This window comes from Falco peregrinus, chromosome 2, assembly GCF_023634155.1.
Source record: "Falco peregrinus isolate bFalPer1 chromosome 2, bFalPer1.pri, whole genome shotgun sequence".
Taxonomy (NCBI): domain Eukaryota; kingdom Metazoa; phylum Chordata; class Aves; order Falconiformes; family Falconidae; genus Falco; species Falco peregrinus.
This window is the reverse complement of record NC_073722.1, coordinates 76,278,116-76,299,222: the sequence shown is the minus strand read 5'-3', so window position 1 is coordinate 76,299,222 and position 21,107 is coordinate 76,278,116. Positions and strand designations below refer to the sequence as shown.

The 21,107-nt window shown below is 39.8% G+C and overlaps 1 protein-coding gene across 3 annotated transcripts in view; it reads left to right on the top strand.

Annotated features, from left to right (window-relative positions):
- TNKS (tankyrase) overlaps positions 1 to 21,107 on the top strand; it is a 141,175-nt gene that overhangs the window by 3,445 nt on the left and 116,623 nt on the right. For all 3 annotated transcript variants that reach the window (XM_055794475.1, XM_027779937.2, XM_055794477.1), the window contains exon 2: positions 8,416 to 8,640. In XM_055794475.1, the coding sequence (XP_055650450.1) occupies positions 8,416 to 8,640 (225 nt within the window). The remainder of the gene's footprint in view (positions 1 to 8,415; positions 8,641 to 21,107) is intronic.

Genomic DNA, 21,107 nt, shown 5'->3' with positions numbered 1-21,107 from the left:
ATGTCATCTAGTACGCTGAATAAATCTGACCTGCTTTGGTTAGCTGTTAATAAAGCCAAGATTAATACTGAGCCCATATCAGGGTGATAGAGACTTCTCTTGCAAGCAGGAAGATATTGAACAAAGGATCGTTTTCCTTTCATCCTCAAACTGGACTGTTATTCTAGCAGAGCATCTCTTGAAATTCTGAATGCCTTTCAGGATGTGTGGTGTTCAGCTTTTCCTTTGCAAGTGATTTTGAGGGATTCATCTATAGAGGTACACATAACTGGAAAGAGAAAAACTCAGTGGTTTCTCAGCTGCTGTGGGGATTGCAGGATATTTGGGTCTTTGGTAGCAGTGCAGGCTTTGGATATTGTCCAGCAGCACCCAAGAAGCAGATTCTGAAGACTTCAGAGTCATTGACTAAAATACAAAAAAGAAATTAAGTGGCAGTATTAATGTATTCATAGCTTTTGCATTCATTTTTTTTTTTCAATGAAAACTAGCTTGTTTGTAACTAAAAAACCCCACCAACAAACTGAAAAAGCAACTGTGCTAGGCACAAAGATGTGTTTGGGTCCAGGTTTTATCTGTACTGGTGGCAAAAAGCAAATGTTTAGGAAAGAGTTACACACTTGCCCTTTTATTGTATGATAATTTCAGAGTACTCTTCCTGCAGTTCCTGTAGCTCAGCAACTATTTGAGCAAGACACAGTTTCTACATGTTAGTAGAAGCTCATCCTGTAGTAAGGAGTTCACTAAAAAACTGGACTGTAACTTGTATTAAAAGTAATTTGCTTCCTCCTGTATTTCCCACTGTTTTCGCTGGAATATCCTGTGTTCTGCCAATGCTTCTCTTTTTCAGACTGCACTGAAACAGAGAAACTATTCCACTCCTTTACCTTGCCACTACACTCCTTCAATCTAAAGATGTGTTACCTCTTTTCTTTGGGAAAGATCTTAATTGTCATTGTTGATTTCACCACACCAGATAATGAATGTCTTTACTGTATTGTAAGTCATTCACTAGTTGAAAAATTTTGTTATGCCTGTGCTGTCTGTTCATGTAAATTGGCTTGATAGTTCTGCATCTGGCGATGTTGTCACATAGTTGACAAAGCACCTTTTTTGCCAGCATAACCAAATGCATTGATTGTTCTGCCTGTGAAAGGTAGATTATTATTTTTTTTTTTCCCTCTTTGGGGTATGCTATTGACTGACTATTTTTTTAATGGTTGGATGATTTCAGTCTATGGGATAGCTTATCACATCTTAGGTATACTTTGTGGGTGTGTGTGTGTCAGCCTACGTATTTTTCCTGTTAATCATGATGTGGTTGTGGGGGGTGGTGGTGGTGGTTGTGTGCCTGTATTGGTCCATCGTGTTTGAAGCATGTTGGCAGTGATACTTGAATGGCTTTTTTTTTTTTTTTTTATATTCATCTTCCACTTACAGTACTTGCATACCAAGGTTGGCTTTCCAAAACTTTTTGACCTTTAATATTCCTGGATGGGGAGGACTGTTGCGACTTTTTGTCTGAAATCCCAGCTTTTTCCCAGAGCTAGCTACAACTTACAAGCACCAGCTTGGTAATAGATTTGCTGCTTCCCTTCTGAAACAGGGTCTAGTCTTACAGAAGGATATGTATGTATTTGCTGCTGATACATAGATTCATGTGTTTTTAGGCCTAGTCGTTGCTGGTAAGTCATTAGTAATAGCACCTCTTTCAAAAATTACTGGGTAGATGGACCTGATAGAAATAAGCTGAGTCCTAGCCGATTTCTTCGTATAACCACAGTCATAAGCTTTTCCAGTTTGACACCCATTAAGTTTAACTTGTTTTTTTGATTATGGAGCTAGCCCAAGTTCTTAGGCAATGCATTCTTGTAGCTTTACAGTTACTCCTAGGTTTAACCCAGGGGTATGGAGTGTACTAGTAGTAACTGCTAACTGTAGCTTAATGCCCACTTCTGTACTGAGGAAGAGGTGAGGCAGAGGTTTCAGAGTGGCTTTTGGAAGACATGAAGTCAGGATCACAGGGTGAAGTGCTCTTGGTATTAGCCCACACTCAGGCTTGGAGAAACCTGATTTAAGGTGACTTGTTAGAACGTCAGTGATACTCCTTGTTTTCTTTCTGCTTGGGTCTATAGTAATGGTAAAAAGCTGTTTGGGGAAAGTCGTTTTCTGTAAGCATGCTTTGGATATCATTAGTAATAACTGTTGGAAGACAAATTTTTTATGAAGGCTACACATATATAATTATTTTTTTGAAAATTTATGGAGTACACAACTTCAATCCTGAAGGCAAAGGGATTTCACTTGGCTAGGAAAACAGTCAGTGGTCAGAGTTTAAGAAGAGAGATGGTCAAGTTTATTTGTCAAGTATTAAGCTGTTAATCATAAAAATGCAAGCTGCATCAACATGTGTAAGCGAGATAAGGAACTGAGACGGGAGAACCAACATAACTAGCTACTGAATGTTCCTTCAGGGAAAGCCAGGAAATGGGAAGAAGTAGTTGGTAACTTATTACACGCTTCCACTCTATGCAGAGACATCTGAATCAACCACTCCACCTGTGGTGTAAGTTAGCTTAAATGGTTCTGGAGAGTCTTGCTTGAGATGTCTGAGCTTACTCAAAGGGTTGTTTATAAAGCTGTCTCTTCTATGACCAGGATACATTGGACAATTGCAACAAAATGAGTTGGAGTAGTTCAAGAATGCTAAGTTACTGATTAATTGTGCCTTGTGCAACTTAAAGCAGGGGTAATAACATTTTTCTGCTGGATTCATGGATAGAATGAAGAGTGCTGATTGCGTAGTGAATGAAGAAACACCCTGACAGCCTTACAGGCTACCAGACTGCAAAATGCAGGCTTTTTTTTATGTAACAAGATGAATTGATAAACTACTGGCCTTGACTTTGGAATTCTTTCTTTTGGTAGCGTTTATAGTACGTGAACTCTGTTATTGTCACAAGCGTATGGCTTTCTAGGAAGTTTCAGCGTGCTTTCTTTGTGAATGCTAACTACTTCTCTCTGGTGGCCTTGCAGTACTTTGTGCAGTGGATTCTATCTCCTTCCCATTTAAAATCCTTTGAAGGAGTTTACAAGAGGATATACATGCAAAATCTCAGCTCTTCAGTAATACTGAGCCAGGTGTCTGTTTTCCCAGCTTGAAGGATCTTCAGTTTACTTAGTTAAATCACCCAGTTCAACTGTGTTCTGCCTAGTGAAGTGGGGGAAGTGCTGGTAGCTTTTGGAAGACCTGTCTTGGGGAAAAACCTGGTCCCAGAATGTGCAGTACTAAAGCAAAGAGATGTACAGTGACTTAGCTTGCTTTCTTTCTTCCATCCTTTGCCTACAGTTTAAAACATTGTCAAAAGGTTGTGTGTCCCTAAGACATGTGCTTCTCTACTTCAAGGGCTTGTATTATCATATAAGCTATGTTTAGGGCACTAACAAGTGGATTACATTTAATAAGAGCATCTTTGCTGCCTTGTCTAAGATCAGGGTAATACCTGCAGGTGTGCTTAAGCTGTGATTATACGCTTTTGTAAAATTTAACTCCTTTTGGAGTCAATGTGTTCTTAAGAGCAAGCAAGTGGAAGGAGGCAGAAAAATGCCTAGTGAGTTAGAAGTCTCCATGTGATAAATTAGACTCTACACCTAACAGTAGCCTTGCAGAAGTTGGAGTTGGCAGAAGTCGGAGTTCATGCTATGTTGTGATCAAGTGACATTAACTGGGCAGCAGTTAGAACCGTACAGCTGTACTTAAGCTGATCAAACTGACCACTTGATGTATTACGTTCACAGGGTAAAACATTTTTCCAGTTCTAGTGGGAACTCCATATATTTATTTGGTGGGGGTTTTTTTTACCAAATTTTCTGAGAATGAGTCTTGAAATTGAGCAATGAATTATGTGACTTCTGGGAGTGTTAGTAATTGTAAACTGTTACTGTGTGAAAGTCTGTGACTAACTGAACACAGGTTTAACGTGGAAGCTCTTAACTGGAGCACGTAACAGAGGGTATCCACTGATGCTCCTGTTGCTTTCCTTGCATTGCTTTCTCATCAGTCACTCAGTCTGCTCACCCTGTTGCCTCTTGTTAATTAGACTCAATGCCACAAGAAGAGATGGGACGGACAAGCTTGTGGGCTGGGAGCAGGATGTGAGCGGGGAGTAGGACAGGTGGTCTTGGCAGTAGTAGTAAGCATTTGGTGGTGTCTCTGTGTACTGTCTTGTCAGGCTGCCAGTTTGCTACCTAGAGTCTTTCTTCTCACTCTCAGCCTAAAGTGACAGGTATAAATTGGAAAAAGGCAAGAATATGTCATTGGCAAAGAACTAGTTAAGTGGGACTTTCTCTGAATTGACTGCCTGTCTTTTGATTTATGTAAAGCTATCACAGCTGTGTCCATCTCCTGGCTTTTGCCAAGCCTTAGTCTTGAGTTGTTTCTGTGAGATGACTGGAGAAATGAAGAGCCTGTCAGTCAGTCTGAATTTTTGCCTTTTCTTTGGTCTGACTGATAAATGTTTCACCCTTACATTTCAGGCATTCTCTTGCTACTGCCTTTTTGTAATGTGATTACTGCTTCCTTTCACTCCTCTACAATATGTTCTCTGAGGTACTGTGACTTGCCTGAAACTTCTAAATTGCATAAAGAAGCTAAAATGAGGACCAAGCTTGTGCATTTTACTTGTGTAAAGCCGAAGCTTGTAAGGGACTCTGCCCATGAGCATGCTTTGGAAGCTGGCAGGTGAATCTCATCAAAGCAAGCTTGCATACTGGGCCATTACATGTTGCATTCCTCCGTAGTTACCTTGGGTTTGGATATTTTCTGTAGGAACCTTCTATTTGATTGTCTTTTGGGGTCTTTGGTTACAGGCTCTTTCTTGGGAACTCTTCCTTAAACTTTGTAAATTAAAGTTGTACTGGAAATATACAAGAGTAGGATTTTTAAAGTCAGCTTAAATGGCCTCACATCAGTTTCTTCAGTTTAAACTGAATTATATGTGATTCATCTGTCACAAATGGCTTAACATGTGTCTGTTCTTTACAAAAGGTGACACTGCTGGAGTTTCAGTAATTACAACTGCTTTGTCAGATTGGGTTGTGTGATGATTTAAAAAACTTTCTGGCACTTTGTCAATTCAAGTTCTTACAGGTGTGGTGGTGGGGGAAGCCGTTCCCATAATTGGTTACTTTTTCTCTGAAAGATGGGTGGTCTGGTGGGATAAAATCAGAGCAACTACAACTGTGCTTTTTGAGGACTGACCAGAAAAGCTAATTCACCAAAAACTGTTTAGGAATGCCAGCCATAAATATTTAAGATACCTGTTTCAATGACCTCACATCCAGCAATACCTTGAAGTATGTGTGTAGTCCTGAAAATCACAAGACTGGATAATTTGAAAAGGAACCTGAGGTTTCAGTCACTGTCAGGTTGTCTTTCCTTGAGAGACGAGATGTACATGTAAAGCGAACACTGATGAAGTTTAAACGCTGTTTTTAGTAGCTTCGTCTATAAAAACTAAAGGCTAATGAAATCTGTTGATCTACTGTTTAGTTGAAAGCATCCTTTTCTAATTCTTGTTTTGCTCAATTTTCCTTTGTCAGTCAAATGAATAATATAAACGTGGGAACCTTGAGGGCTTACTTCTTGGTATTTGTGCTGCAGGCCTGTTAGCTTTGCTGTGGGACCAGATACCCTTAATTTGCTGTTGTACCCATTTAAGCTGTCATTTTCTATTTGAAGACTTACAGGCGATGTTCCTGGACTCTTCTGTAAGGAGACAAACAAATCTGTTTTCATGCTGGAAGCTGCAGTGATTTACAGTAGCAGTGGCCTTGCTGACAGTTCAGTTAATAAAAATGTGTCTTTTGGTAGCAGTTTTGTCATGACAAATGAGTGTCACGCTTAATAATACCAGTTTTGATTTGCACACTTCCATTTCTGTAGTGTAATCTCCAATGTGAACTGATCAGTATATAATGTACCAGAAAGCGTTGACTCATCTGCAGTGATGGACTAGAATTGGACTGCTGAGTGGGGTGCCAGTCTGGCTGGGGGCCCCTTCCTGCAGCTGGTATGACTCGGCAGCTTGTGGAGCAGCTGTTGAACTGCTGTTTAGCCCCATGTATTAAAGAAAACCCACTTTGGTACCTGTTCAGTACACTAACTTGTAATTTGTAGCAGGCCAGCACCTGTGCTGCAAGCAGTGAATGCTCTGTGCGGTGGGGATGGGGGAATCCTTACAACTATCCAAAAGGAACCAGGCTGTAGTTGGTAACTGGAGCCCTTGAGCTGTGTTACCGTACAGGATTAACCTAGGTGTGAGCTGCTACAGTCTCATGTTCCTCCACCTGCTTGTTCTTCCACCTGCTTGCTTGTGACTCATAGAAGAATACTACTTCAGCCAGAAATAAAGATATTGTTAAACTGTCATCCAAACTCTCAGACCATCGTAAGCCTTGATGAAGGGGCTTTTTGTTTTGGCCCTGCCTGCCTTAACTATAGCATCAGTTGGTTTCTAGAAAACTTAAGTTGTTCAAGAAAAAGTGTTTAAGGACTCCACTGAGGAGACAGTGTAAATTCCTGCAGAACACTAGCCTGCAGCTTGACTGAAGGCTGAATGTCAAGTTAGTACATTAGCCTTAATTGGATAAGCTGGTGTGGATGAAAGGTGCTAGGTCTGGCTTAGAGATCTCACTGTACGGGCTGTCTGGGAAAAGCATGTTAATTTGATGCTGTAAGTCTGCATAGCTGTAAGTAGTGCACTACTCTGGCAGAAAGGGGGCTTAATTCGTTGAAATGAAGGTCCTGTCCAGGGACTGTAACTCTCGGGTAAAACTTTGAGGTGTGAGAAGTCTTTGTGCGTGAGTTGTTGCTCTCCGTAGAGGGTGCAGACTTTGAGAACCACATCTGTCACTGTTTCAGCAGCATTTTGCTGCAGCTAAGTTACATGATCACCTGGAGGAGAGCTGACAGTGTCTTTGTTGCTTCCCTTGAGCTTTATATTTGCCTTCTAGAGGGGAAATAATGTCTTTAGTTATGTTTTTGATCCTTGATCTGTGGAGTTAATAACACTATAAGCTGAGAATTAGAACTGTGATTGGATTTCACTTGCTGCAGCATTTAATTCAGCTGTTTGATAAACATAGTTCATATACGTGGAATTCTTCATACTTAAGCTAGCTGGTATCCATGATTACCAGAAGACATAATAACTTGAAGTGACAGTCTCTTAAAACCTCTAGTGATAACTGCCTTTAACCCTGAGGTTTCTAAGAAATGCAACCCAACCTTTGAGATGCAACCTTGTACAAAAATGAACACTTGTGGTTTACTTCAAACTGTCCCTCTTAAGCCTGATTTCTGTTCCTGTCCTCTAAGGAAGTGGTCTCCGAAGTGGTGTACGAAATATTTCATTGGGCTGCAGGAATAAAATATGTTTTGTACCATTAATAAATAGAAATGTTAAAACAGTGTTTATTTCATCTTTTATCTTAGCCTTTTTAAATTTCTATTTTTGTGTAGCTTTATAATCTAGATAGTAGTGCATGTATATGACTTAAACATATATTTGGGGGTGCATGCTCAAAAATTTTTTTATTGACAGGGTGCACAGTCAAATTTTGGAGACTGCTGTAAGGTATTTGGAGCAATAGGAGGTACATTTGGGCACTAAAACCTTTCAGGGTTCATTGTGGTCAACAAGCTAAAGGTATTAGGGCCTGGCATGCTGACGCAGGGTTTTGAAGCGTATTAGTTTAATGATGCTGGCTTTATGGTGACATTTTCCCTGGCTGTAACAGAGGCTGTGTTTGTAGGCTGAGACCTTCCCGAGGCATTATTTTCCAGCTGAGGTCTCAGTTCTGCTTATCTGTGACTTAGTCTATCAGTTTGTCAGTTGGAGGTAATCAGGATCCTTGTAAAGAGCAAGAATGTAGTTTGGATTGAGATAAGGTTGTTCTGCTTGACCACTGACAGTGTCCTTCAGTGTTTATTAATATGATGTCTTCTCCAAGATGAAGACCTATATCAAGAGGTAGCATGTAAGATGTTTGCTTTAGGTATGTGCAGATTATACTTAATGTTTAAGATTCATTTAAATTTCAAAAATTTAAAATTCGTAATAAGTTTTTCTTGAAAAAAAATGGGAAGTCTTTTGCAGAACTTCTTCATGAAACAGTGGCAGCCAGTCAGGCTAATTATAATACAGCACTGCTCACCTCTGTCGTGACTGTACGTGAATCTTCTAACTTGTTTGAGCAGGTGAATATAGTCTCATTTTATGGTGACATGAACTAAGCAGTAGAAGAGGGATGTGACTAATAGCATTTGAAGTCTGTACATTGGAATAAGTGAAAAGTTTTAAATATTAAATCATGTTGTTTTACCAGACAAATGAACAGAAATATGTTTTCTTACAGGTTTTGGAAGGAAGGATGTTGTAGAGCACTTGCTGCAGACAGGAGCCAACGTTCATGCTCGTGACGATGGAGGGCTGATACCCCTTCACAACGCCTGCTCTTTTGGTCATGCTGAAGTGGTTAGTCTGTTACTGTGTCAAGGGGCAGACCCAAATGCTAGAGACAACTGGAACTACACTCCTTTGCATGAAGCTGCTATCAAGGGCAAGATAGATGTGTGTATTGGTAAGTGTCTGTCACTTCTTATATTGAAACTTTACCAGATATGTTTTGTGCAATTGCAGTTGTTAATGTGCTGGACTTGAGACTAAAGATATTGCTTGTTCTTAAAAGCTAACTTCTTTCAAACTAGCAGATAGGTGTAGTGATAGTCATTTAAGACTGTTTTTTATGATCTGTAATAATACAAGCTTTGCTGAACTTGGATCTGAAAAACTAACCTGGGGAGGTTGGGTGAAGTCTCGCGCATTAAATTACAGAATTCAAAATCTGAATATGGAAATTTGTCTTGGATGCTCCCAAGAAGACTAGATTTACTAGGTAAAGTCTTTGCTTTTTGGGCTGATATGTTGTCTTAGGTTGGTTAGGAAGATGGTTAACCTTTCATTCTATACAGTATGGGAAAACATCTTAATAGTCCTTTGGAGCTTTTCCATACAAGTTACAGAACATGGTTGTTCACAGTGGGTGTATCTTCAGTGTGCGTATTGTAGAATGGAGCCAAAGCAATTTCAAATGAAATTGGACACTTCAGTCATTTTAAATGTGTCTAGAACATACAAAGAGCTTTTCAGTCCGGGTGTCTTTAACTTTTATGTTTTTTTCTCAGTGTAGTTAGTGTTACTTTTTTCTAAATGGGAACTTCTATTTTTATTTTTTTTACACTCATATCAGTTCCTTGAACTTAGTTATCAATTCTGGTTCTTTTCACATCTCCTAACTTGAATAAAATGGTCTGCTCAACATTGTGTTTTTTGTCAAACATGGAAAGGAAAGTTTGATTTATAGGAACAGCAGCTAAGATTATGAACATAAGATTTGTTCTGTATGTTATCCAGATAAGACACAAATTTCAGAATTTCTTATAATGTCTATTTGCTGAAAGACAAAATTACAGCTTTCTTTGCTGGAAAACTTATAGGAGAAGTTCTTGCATTAGCTTTATTGCAATACTTATGTAATGACTTAAAAAAACACAAAAAAATGAGGGAAAGAAAATTGGAAGAAACACCAAAATACAATTTTTCAGTGTATTTTTTCTTTTTACGAGGGATGTGCTGTATTCACTAATTTCATCTCTGCATGTGAGGTAAAACATATGGAGAGTATTCTACAGAAGTTAACTGAGTATAGTTGACTATATAGCAGTACTGTGGGAAGGGATCCATTGATACAGTAGTTGCCAACAACAGCCTATTGTGACAATGGTGAATGGACAAGTAAGCTTAATTCCAGTCAGTAACTGGGGTTTTGTATGTGACTTAAAGGAAGTAATTACTTTGGTCTGTTCAGTGCTGAAGTCTGCCTGGCTTTGGGAACTGCTGACTGAAAATACAAATTAAATAGGAGGTTAACAGTAAGAGGCTGAGAAGTGACCTATAAAGGAGGACTGGGTTTGTTTGCTTTGGAAAAGATCGGTTTTGCTCAGTCTTTTAAAACGTTGTTATAAAGCGGGGGGGGGGGGGTGGGTGGTGCAGCAGCACACCTTTTGTGGTCATAGGTGATAGGATGAAAGATGGTTGCAGCAGAAGATTTTAGGTTTTGGTGGTGTGGTATGGATGGTGTCGTTTTGGGTGGTCTGTCTGAAGACTGTGGTACTCCTTGAATGCGATTGAACAGGTTAGATCAAGGTGGTAGGTTATGTGGTACCCCAATTTTTATGTTATAATGCTGGCAGTAATTTGAGATCATTTAAACCTAATTTCCACAATCAAAGAATGGATGATACCTTTAAAGGTGTACTCTAATTCAGCAAGAAGTTGTGGGCTTTGTGAAAGGAAGTACAGAGTCAAATTTAAGGCTTGTATTAGACAGAACTTCATTCTGTGTTCCATGCACAGATTAGATCTGTGACTAAATTGTTAGACTAAGGGAATGATGTATATATAAAAAATAGGCAGCTCTGAGTACTGATCAAATCCCAAATCTTTTCAGCTGTCCTCTGCAGTTGTAGGGTTCCTTGGAAGCACTGAGCAAGGCTGCAGGTCTAGATGCAGTTCTCTTTATGATGCTACTTGCAGGCAGGTTGGAGCCTGGGAATTTTTGTAAAAAAATTTTTTATATTAAACCAGCAAGCACATTGCTGTTGTGCTCGGTTTAGTTACGGATATCCATGTATATCATATTTCAGTCAGATACTTGATTTGAGCGTTATTACCGAAGGCAATGTCACCGGTCACTAGATTAAATATGTTCTGTAGTGTAATGCTTCTTTGGGATTTAGTTGATTCCATAAAACTGCTAGGACATAAGTATAGACAAGTAAGCCTATTATTTCTTGTTTACAGAGAGTTTGCCATTTTTATCTAGTGAGCTAACATGTTTTGCTGTCTTTGGCAAGTTCCCATTTCTTGTCAATGGTTTTATATATAGTTTTTATATTAAGGTCTTCAGCTTTTATCTCAAAGTTTTTTGAAGAACACATAAACAGAAATAAGGAACAGTGAGTACTTAGGGCATGAATTCTGACTAGGAGTAGTTGAATAGCTTTCTGGGAATATAGTGTACAATACTGTTATATACACCTTAAGTGTAGACTGTTAACAGCAGATATGATGGAAGAAATTAGTCTGTGGAGGGGAAAAAAAGTATCAGATTCTTAGAATGTTCCTTTTTAAACAAGCAAGACATGCTTCTTAAAAAAGCATTAATTGAAGAACAGTTTCTGGAAATCCTGGCATAACCTAGGATTTATTGCCTAATTTAGATAACTGTCTGAAAAGCAATAGACTGTGTAGGAATGAGTCATCTAGCATCACTTTTGGCTACCAGTTCTTGGCACCTTCTTCCAAATGATGGAATGGGAGAGAATTTTCCAATTTATCTTTTTTCCTTCCCTTCTTTTGTGCCACCTCAGTCTGCATCTTTTCTTTATCATATCTAGCATGGAATGCTGTTCTTTTGGCTGCTTTACAGGTCAAAATGGGACAAAGTGATAATTGAACAGAGTGCGGAGGTGCAGCGCTTTTGTGAATAATGGTTTTTCAGAGGAAAACTCAGGGCATTGAAGCAGAGTGGGAAGACCAGCAAAAGCTAGGCAGTGATTGCACTGCAGCTATAGAATGCTGTTGTGTCTCTGCTAAAAGCACTGTGAGTGCGCAGCTCTACAGCTGAGTTCAGACTAATAGGTACAAACCCTGCCGCTGGGAAGCTTATGTGGAAATAAGAAGTGTACATAGACAGATGAAAACTCATCAGACTGTGCATAAACTTCTGCTCCAGGAAACTGTAAGACAGCAAATAACTGGTGCTGTTTCTTGTTCTTGTGTTTTACTGGTCGCATATTAACAGCGATAGGACAGTGTAGGAACTTAAAGGTAGATAATGCAAATGTGCCGAGTTTGGGAGGAATATGGACTGTGGCTCTTTTATGTGGCAGTTGCTTTTGTGTCCTGGTTCTAGAAGTGTAGGAGATCTTGAAGGATGATAAGCAGTGCTCAGCTGACTTGCTGGCCATCTCTTACAATATATTTAGCCACTATAGATTTGTTTAGTTGCTAAGTAATAAAATCCACTTGAAAGCATTGCTTGCTATATATGTAATCAATTTTTGGACTAAATGTATTGAAGTATTAAAACCAATTGTTAGTTAGTGTTCTCCAGTATTTATGGCTTCTAGGATTGCTTTTATCTGTCACATAGATGGATTTTCAGTGTCTGGACTGCTTCTAGTGTTAATCAAAAAATGGGGTTTGTTCCTTAGTCGCATTGGCTCATGGAATAATGAATGAATGGTGAACTCTGCAAAGTGTGTTTGGAGGAACGCTGCAACGTCAGGGTAATGACTGTTCTGCAAGTTGGACTGGGGAGAAAGGGTGATGTATTTCTTCATCACTAAGTCTATACTGTGGTCAGACCAAAGATCCACTTAGCTCTCCATTCTCCAACAATGACTTGTAGCAGATGCTCGGAGACTATGCATGGTTTGAGTGTATCCTGGTTTGTCATGGCAGTTGGCAGTTTAGGAACTTGATAAAGTAGAGGCTGCATCTGGACTGTGTTTCATAGCCATTGGTATACAAAATTCTTGAAAGATAGATCTAATCACTTCTTAAATGCTGGTATCCTTTTGGCTTTGAAATTGGTCTGTAATAAGAGAATTTTACAGTTTAATAGTCTTGCAGGAAGAAAACAATCCTTTGTTTTCTTTAAAATGTTATTCTTGATGGCTTTTACTGTAAGTCATTCAGGACTTCTGTGAGAAATAATCAACAATAATTTCTATTTGCACTCTGCATGTTCTTTGTGATTCTATAGACTTCTCTCTTTTCTTCCTTCAAATGTTGTTGAAAAACGTAGTCTTTTTGTTTGTTTGCAGGGGTTTTTTTGTTTGTGTGTTGTGTTTTTTTTGTTGTTAAGGATGAGGGGTCGGTATGGGGGGTACAGACATCAAAACTGAGTGTAGTAGACTTAAATGGTAAATTAATGTTCTTTCTGTTTTGGTTTTGTGGTTGCTGAGCACTGCATAGGAGTAGCTCCAAGGTATTTCCTGGGTGGTTAACAGTTGCTTTAGAACTGCGTGTGTGCAACACACAGCTGTTTAGCTTTTTTATTTAAAAAAAACTAGGCTAAAAGTAAGGTTAGAGAACCTGTGCTTATGCAGTCTGTCTGGGCTTGCTTTGTCCTCCACTGTGTGTGTTTCTGCAGAGGCTGTAGCTGTTCCTGCAGAGTTTCTTGTGCTCTTTTTTTTCCCACCCCTTTCGGGTGGTTTTCCAGTTAGCTGTTGTGAGAACTACAGGGTTGGTAGCCTAAAAGTGATCTCGGGTGTCATACACCTGCTTGGCTTTTGAGGGCAGCCTTCACAAATATGCAAACCATGAGCATCTTCTATGGTGATGCCATGATTTATGGCTCTGAATATACAGGGTACTTCAGTAATTTTAGGGAAATAAAAAATTCTAGCTACTGAAAAGCTCCCTTCAATACTGTACTAAATCGTAAAAGTTTGTTAAAATTACTCTCTAAAAGTTAAAGCTATGTCTGATTTTACTACCTGTGATTTATATCTTTTTAAAAATTTTCAGAAAGTGCTATCAAAGAGCAAAATTGTGCAGTAGCCAGTTATTTTTGGGGGTGGCGTGAGGGGAGAAGCTTTAGCATCTTAACTGAAAAATTATTACAAGGATTATAGATTTAGCTACTGGAATGAAGAAGCTTGTAAGAAGAATAGTAGCTTTTTAAGAAGTTAGAGGGGGATATTGGTAATTGAGGTGCATTGAGAGCTGGTTATGCCTGTTGTTTGTTGGAGAGGAGTAATGAATTTCCAAAGATTCTCTTGGAGAACTGGTGTTTTAGAGGGAAGCTTAGATTCACAGAGGTGTCCCAGGAATCTGATGTTCAGAGGCTTGCAAAATCACTGGAAAATGCTTTCAAGTGAGTACTTCCAAATACTTTGTGTAAAAAGTGTAATTATTGGTGCTGTTTATATCATAAGGTTCTTCAATATTGTTAATATTCCTGCTTTGACTTTTGAACTACAGAGTTGAAGTACTACTTGTACTGACTGCTGAGTGTGCAGTGGAAAGACAGTGACTTGTATTTAAAATTTTAAGCTGCAGGACTGTGTAAAGAACCTGTCCTTGTATACCAGAAACATGAGTTTTGCTCCATTAGGAGGACATAAGTTAATCCCTACAATGAGGGAGCTATCCTGCCTATTAGTTGTAGTTAATGTTGACATACAGAGCAAAGGTACCTCATGATTTGACATGCTTAAGGCCAAGCAGTCCTCATTAACAGCATCTATTATTTGTCCAGATAATGCAAGAGAAATCTTGGCTGTTATTAGTATTTATTACTTAGATACTAACTGATCAAAGCCAGTTTGTTTATTGTGGAGCTAGGCTCATCAGACTGTTCAGGTTATGAATTATTCTGGTCTGTTTCTGCTCTGTGAATGATAGCATGTGTGTGGAACCTTGTTTCTTTGAGTAGCAAATGATTCTAAGTCTTGTGCGTACATAGTGGCTCAAAAACCCAATATGCTTGTCTCCTTGTCCTTCATGAGGTCTTTCTCAAATGAACCTTGTGTGATAGCAACCATAGGATAAAAACCCCCATGTTTTAGGTTGAGTGGAAGAATGCTTTTGCTTTCTTGCTGGAGTACTTTTTCGTGGTTTTAAATGTTTCATGTCTTCTAACCACTTGTTTAAGCTGTGTCATCTTCTAAACGTTAATGCTCATCACAGAAATGAGAGCTCCTTGGGCTGAATCGTAACTGCATTTCCCATAAATCTGTAGTTCAGACTCCCCTTATTGAGAGGGAGCTGAGAATATGGCCTTCTTTCTGCGAGCTGGTGGTGGTGGAGGAATCCATAGTTGAAATCGTACACCAGTAATTTGGAGGCATTGTAATACTCTTGTCATAGTTAGAATGGACTGTTGTGCAAGACGTGGGGGCTTTTGTCAAAGGGGACTATGGAAAATGGTTTGGGGCACTCTATGTGGCATATACAATTGCCGTCCTCTCTGGTGGGCTTTGGCAGAAGGACAGGAGGGAGGTTGATGATCATTTCTTGTATATGAAGGATACCTCTTCAGAACTATGTGCAGACAGGTGTGTTAATGTCCTGCAGTCTACAGGAGTTACTTTTATGGGAAAAGCTACCAAAATGAGATGCGGTTGTTAGCTGTGAGGGCTCCAGGGAATCCTTTCTGTTGGCATTTTGTATCTGTGCATGTGTAGCTGTGATCGATGCTTTATGAAGAAGATGGCTGAGAGTGGTGTCAGTTACCCATGTGTGCCTGGCAAAGGTCGGGGAGTGCCAGGAGCCTTGAAATGAGTGGGTCATTGAGGCAAGGTCAAAGTGCCCTGCCACAATGGTTTTGGGAGACGACCAAGCATTGAGCTGGATTAATCCTGAGGTTAAATCCTCTTCAGAAGCAAAACCAACACTAAATTTGATAGCACGGAGGCGGATGCTTTGTAGAAATCAAGCGAAAATGAGCCTTACTTCAGGTGAGGAAGACTTGTATGCAGTGTTAAATATAAGTATGCCAATAAAATGACTTCTTGTTTTCATATCTGGAACCAGGGGTGTTGCAGGCTTGTAAAACCTGTCACGTTACTGTGTTGCTTACAGTTCTGAAGGCTATTGTTTATATTATGGTATTGGTATTGCTAAAAGTTGATTGACATTCAACTTCATGAAAATAGGCTGAGAAGGGTTGCCTTGTCTGGGGTTTCATACACTGTATTTTGGAAGCCCTTGGTCTTTCTGTTAGGTTTGGAATGTATTGACAGTATGTTACAATGCATCTGTGGGCTTCAGACTTTTTTCCAGTTCTGTCTCTTCTTTCCTAAAATTCAGGTTTCAAGAAAACTGGTCTTTTTGCCTTGTTGGGCTGCTTGGCATAGGAGGATTTGTGGAGGACAAGAAGTGTCATTTGTTTTTTGATGTTTCTTTAAAAGTGTTGTTTAAATCAGAGTCTGGTTATTTGCAGCAAAGGAGGTGGTACAATAGTAAGCAAGACACTGTTGGAAAACCTGCTGTAGGGCATTTCTGGGAAGTAAGGTTTTCAGAAGTACTGACATTAACTATTAGCAAATTGAGAGGGAGGGGAAGAGGAAGTTGTATATTATCCAGAACTGAGTAATGGAACAGACACTGAAACTACTTTCAGATGTCCAATCCCAGTTTACAGTGGCTTTCTAAATACCTTGCAGGAATATTTAATCTTATGGGACTATGCTTCTGATTGCTGTAGCAATATCTGTTTTTAACTTCTCAGAGCAACCATATGGTCTTAATGCAATTCATCCCTGGTTTAAAAACAATCATGTGTAGCTGTTAGGCATGAATGAGTGGGGCCAATTCTAGAAGAGTTCTTGGCTGTTTTCTTAGCCTAGTTGGAGAACATTGATTAACGTATTACTGCAGGCTATAAAGGTCTTGCTTGTAAAAATGTGCAGGCAATTAAATATTTGTCATGTAATGTGAGCAAAGGAAGGTGTCTCTTAATGACTTGGTCTTTCCACAGTGTAAAACAAGTATACAAAAAGAACTATGGGTGATAGAAGCCTAGTGAAAATACAGAACAAGAAGCAAGCGCTGTCTGGTCTTCAGTTTCCATGCAGCTAGGGCTCATGATGAACACAGACTCCCATGTTCGAGTAATACATCATTTTTCCACGTTTATATGAATGCACCATGCTGCTTGGACAAAGCTATTCCTTTCTAGGGAAGGCTGAAATCTCTGATTTGAATCCTGCTGTTCATGCTGCTGTGTGTAGCCTTCATGTTTTGCTGATGCTTTGTCCATGCAAGCAGTACTGAGTAATTCCTTGGCTGGGCACAGAGTTCTTGACCTAGCTATGGTAGTGGATACTGAACTTACATGACGAGGGAGCCAAGAAGATCTGGCTGCTACAGTTTGCTTTTATTTTCTGGTTTGGTTGGGGTAATATAAGGATGGCACACGATACAGTTGTGACCCAGGAGAGGAACCCCCTCAGATGTATCTAACAGGCACCCTTCCCCAGCGTGAGACCCCATGATAGTGATGTTATCTTACCTGACAGACTATGAGATTTTTTTTTTATCAGTGTAGAGTATTTGCTTGTCAAGGACCTAATGCTAAATAGGATAAGACTTGCACTGCTCTGTATCAACAGGGCATGGCAGTGAGCAGTTCTGGGACTGGAGAACAAATGGATATAGCTCTGTCCTTTAAGAATGGAAAGCAGCGTGACTGTTTTACATAATAATGTGATCTAAGATAGTGGCCGAGGGAAGTTTCCAAGACTGATATATCTGCTTGAACTTAGCTTCCTAATGTTTACTTCAGAAATAGAATTTTTGAGAATACCCATGTCTTCTGGCCAGCCTGTAGCTTTAGCCATGATTGCATGGACTGATCAGTTTGATATTCCTAAGAATTCATGTACTACTTGTGTTTTTTTTAAATATTTGGTAACTATACTGTGGACTAATGTTAAGTTTACAAAATTGGCACAAATTTCAAGTTTTATTTTGGGGCCTCTTTAATCTTAAGAGTTTCAGCTGTTAATCACATCAAAATGTTACTCTGGGTGTTCCATAGGGTGTGTGACTTAAGATACCATCCCCAAGTTGCATGCTGTTGAAAGCTGGTAGGCGCTGAAGTTCACCTCTGGAAAAGGCACGTTTTTTTGTTTTCCTTATGCTCACCGAGCAGCTGCTGCTAGGATTTGAATGTCTTCAATACCTATTTCTTCTGGTGCTAAAAAGATAAACTGTTTTTGAGTATGCATGCACCCTTTCTGTTTCAGAAAAATGGTAGATCCAGGGCAGGTTCTAGGAAACTTCAAAGACTCCTCAGTTTGTTGCTGTGCTAGATTTTAGTGCACTGGCAAATAATCCATTCTGATAGCCACATAGCTAATTCCACATGCAATCTATCACCTGACTTCTACCATGTGTTATTTTTTCCCCAAACTTCATCTGGAAGAAATAAGCAGCAAATGCAGAAGGGAACTGGCATTAGTCTTGGGTTTCTTTTAACTCTCCTCAGTTCCTTTTCCTCTTAGGATGCTACTTGTTGACCTGATTTGCCTTAGTGGCTGCTTTTGCTTTTCAAGAATACTGAAAGCAGGGCTTTTAATCTGTCAAGTGGGATATCGGGATTAGAGCTGAGACTAGATTTATTTAAATAAAAATTAAAGTAGAAAAGTGAATTTCTTCAGAGAAAAGTGAAATTGGAACCAAGCAATGAAGACTTGTCCTTAAAGCAGCTTTCAGCTTGGGATACAGATGAAAACAGAAATTGCTCAGTCAGTAGGGCAGCAGTTAAGATTTCTGGCTGTTCAATAATATACTAAAAATAAAAAAAACCATAAAACAAATGCTTAGAAACCAAGTAGTTGCAGAATTGTTGCTTCCAACAAGGAAAAGGGGTGTGATTTAGTTGTGGCATAGTGAGTCCTCAACGTGTACCATCTACAAATGGGCTAAATGTTTTTTTTTAAAACTCTTCTGATTGAATGGTCTTCTATTCCATTTTGTACACTAGTAGCATATATGTTCTAGATGACTACTGGAACACACTTAAATGTGATCTTTTAAGTCCCTGTGTGAAATGGGGACAAACTGAAATGTGGGAAGTTCCCTCTGAATATCAGGAAACACTTCTTACTGTCAGGGTGACCAGCCACCACTACAGGTTGCCCAGAGAGGTTTTGGAGTCTCCTTCCTTGGAGATACTGAAAAGCCATTTGAACACAGTCCTGGGCAGCTGGCTGTTGGTGGCCTTGCTTTAGCTGGGTGGCTGTTTCAGGTGACCAACAGAAGTTCCTTTGACCTCAACCATTCTGTGAAAAAGGAGTGCATGTGCATTACTGCAAATAAACAGAATTAAATAAATGCTTAGTGTACTGTCCTTTATTGCTTGTTAGCTCAAAGAAAGGTGGCTTTGGTTTTTCTGGGTTTTTTTTTTTGTTTGTTTGGTTTTTGTTTTGCTTTTCCCCCCCTGTAACTTAAGTTTCTAGAGTTCTTACGTTTTTGCACGTTCATTGTGGAAGCCTCAAAGCTTTCTTTACGCAGCTTTTGATGTAGATTGTGTGCCTGGGGGGGAGTGTTCTCGGATGATGGAGCCATCTCTTGCGTGATGCAACACCCCCCCCCCCCCCCCCCCCCCCCCTAACAAACTGCAGTGACAGTAAGGTTTTGAGTTTGCGTGCTAGAAGACTGTATTCTGTATAACCTGCGTGTACTTCTGTTTTCTCACTGTTAGCTGAAATGGAAAATCTTAGCTTGGAAAGTATTCTATCCAAAAAAAAGGAAACAGGAATATTTCCTTGCATTGAAGTCCAGGCAAGATCAAGGCTCTGAACTGCTGTTCCAGTAGGCTGAGCAAACTACCAATTCCGGCTCTTTCTGTGAGGGCAGAAGGATATTATCAGCCTGCTGTGCTGCCTACAGCCTCTGGAACTTTCTGCTTGTTCTCTCTCCCTGTGCGTATTTAATCACTGGTAGGCAGAACTGACATACCAGGGAGTGTTTTTTGTAGTGCTTTCTACATATAGGAAAGTAATCATAGATAAGATGCATCTGCTTATGAGGAAATAGTTGTGGGCAGTCACTGAGGGAGGAGGGAGTCTTTTTGAAAGGTATCTTCTTGCCCTGCTGCAAGACTTCGTTGGAGTGTTGGTGATTTTGATTGTCTGGTGTAGATTCTTTTCCCCTATCTTACTTTGGTTAGATAAATCTGATCTCTGGAACATCTAGCACAAACTTAATTCTAGAATACACTGAAGTATTAAGTAGTGCTTTGGGAAGTGAGGTTTATGGTATGTATATATACACCAGGAGTCAGGCTGTCTTGCTGAGAGGTTGAAACTTAACTAAGCAAAGTCCAAAAGTACTGCTGGGGCAAGCAATGAAAAGGCTGAGACAAAAGCGTCTTTCTGAAAAACTAGAGCTTGCATGAAAATAAGTTGAAGTCCCTTTAAAGCAATGCTTTGTAATATTCTTTTTATCTAGATCCTACCCTTAAAACAACAACAACAAAAGATACTGGGAGACCTTGTTCATGCTGCTGCTTTGATTTCTTATTGCTGCCTTGAAGCCTCTTTCTGTGAATTGTTCATCTAAGTGAAAGGAAGCTCAGATCTCTAAGCATTGTTTTCCATACCATGTTTAACTGGGCCTCTGCTCAATTTGGTAGTTGCATCCTGTTACTGTAGGAGCTGGTGCAGTTTCTGCAGTGAATGGATGCATGAGAACCTGCTTTTCAAAGAGCAGATCTGTGTTAGGAAAGTGAGATGTTTGATATGGCTGTCCTCTGTCTCTGATGGACTGAATGGTCATTTCAGCTGTAAAGCAAGAAATGCCTCTGCTAAGAGCCATACTCCAAGCTTTCTGTACGTATAGTCTCCTAGCATGTATTGATACCCCCAGCAGTTGCTGTTATTGCTTATCTAATGACAAGGTAGTAAAAGAAACATGCAAACAGGTACTGTGTTATCAAGATTACATCACATTTGGCCAAAGTATGATTTCTTTGCTAGACGTAGCTTTCTTTTACTTGAAACCAACTGTTTAAGACCATGTGTTCATATAAATTTAAAAATTCATATCTCTAGGAAGTGGCCTGCAGGATGATAATTATAGAATGGTTTGAGTTAGAAGGGACCTTTAAAGATCATGGTCCAACTCCCCTGCCATGGGCAAGGATAGCTTTCACTAGATGAGGCTGCTCAAAGCCCTGTGCAACCTGACCTTGAATACTTCCAGTGATGGGGCATCCACAACATCTGTAAGGCTGGAACAGGTTGCCCAGAGAAGTTTGGGTGGATGATGTCTGTAGCTTTTCCTTTGACTAATGCAATCGCTCCATCGTAGAAGGCTACCAAGTTAGGCGTGATTTGCCCTTGGCATCTCTGATTTGCTCCTGGCCTTCCATGTGTTTTGACATGTCTTCCAGGAGGATCTGTACCACGATCTTACTGGGCACAGAGGTGAGGCTGATAAGGTGAGGACTGGCAATTCCCAGGG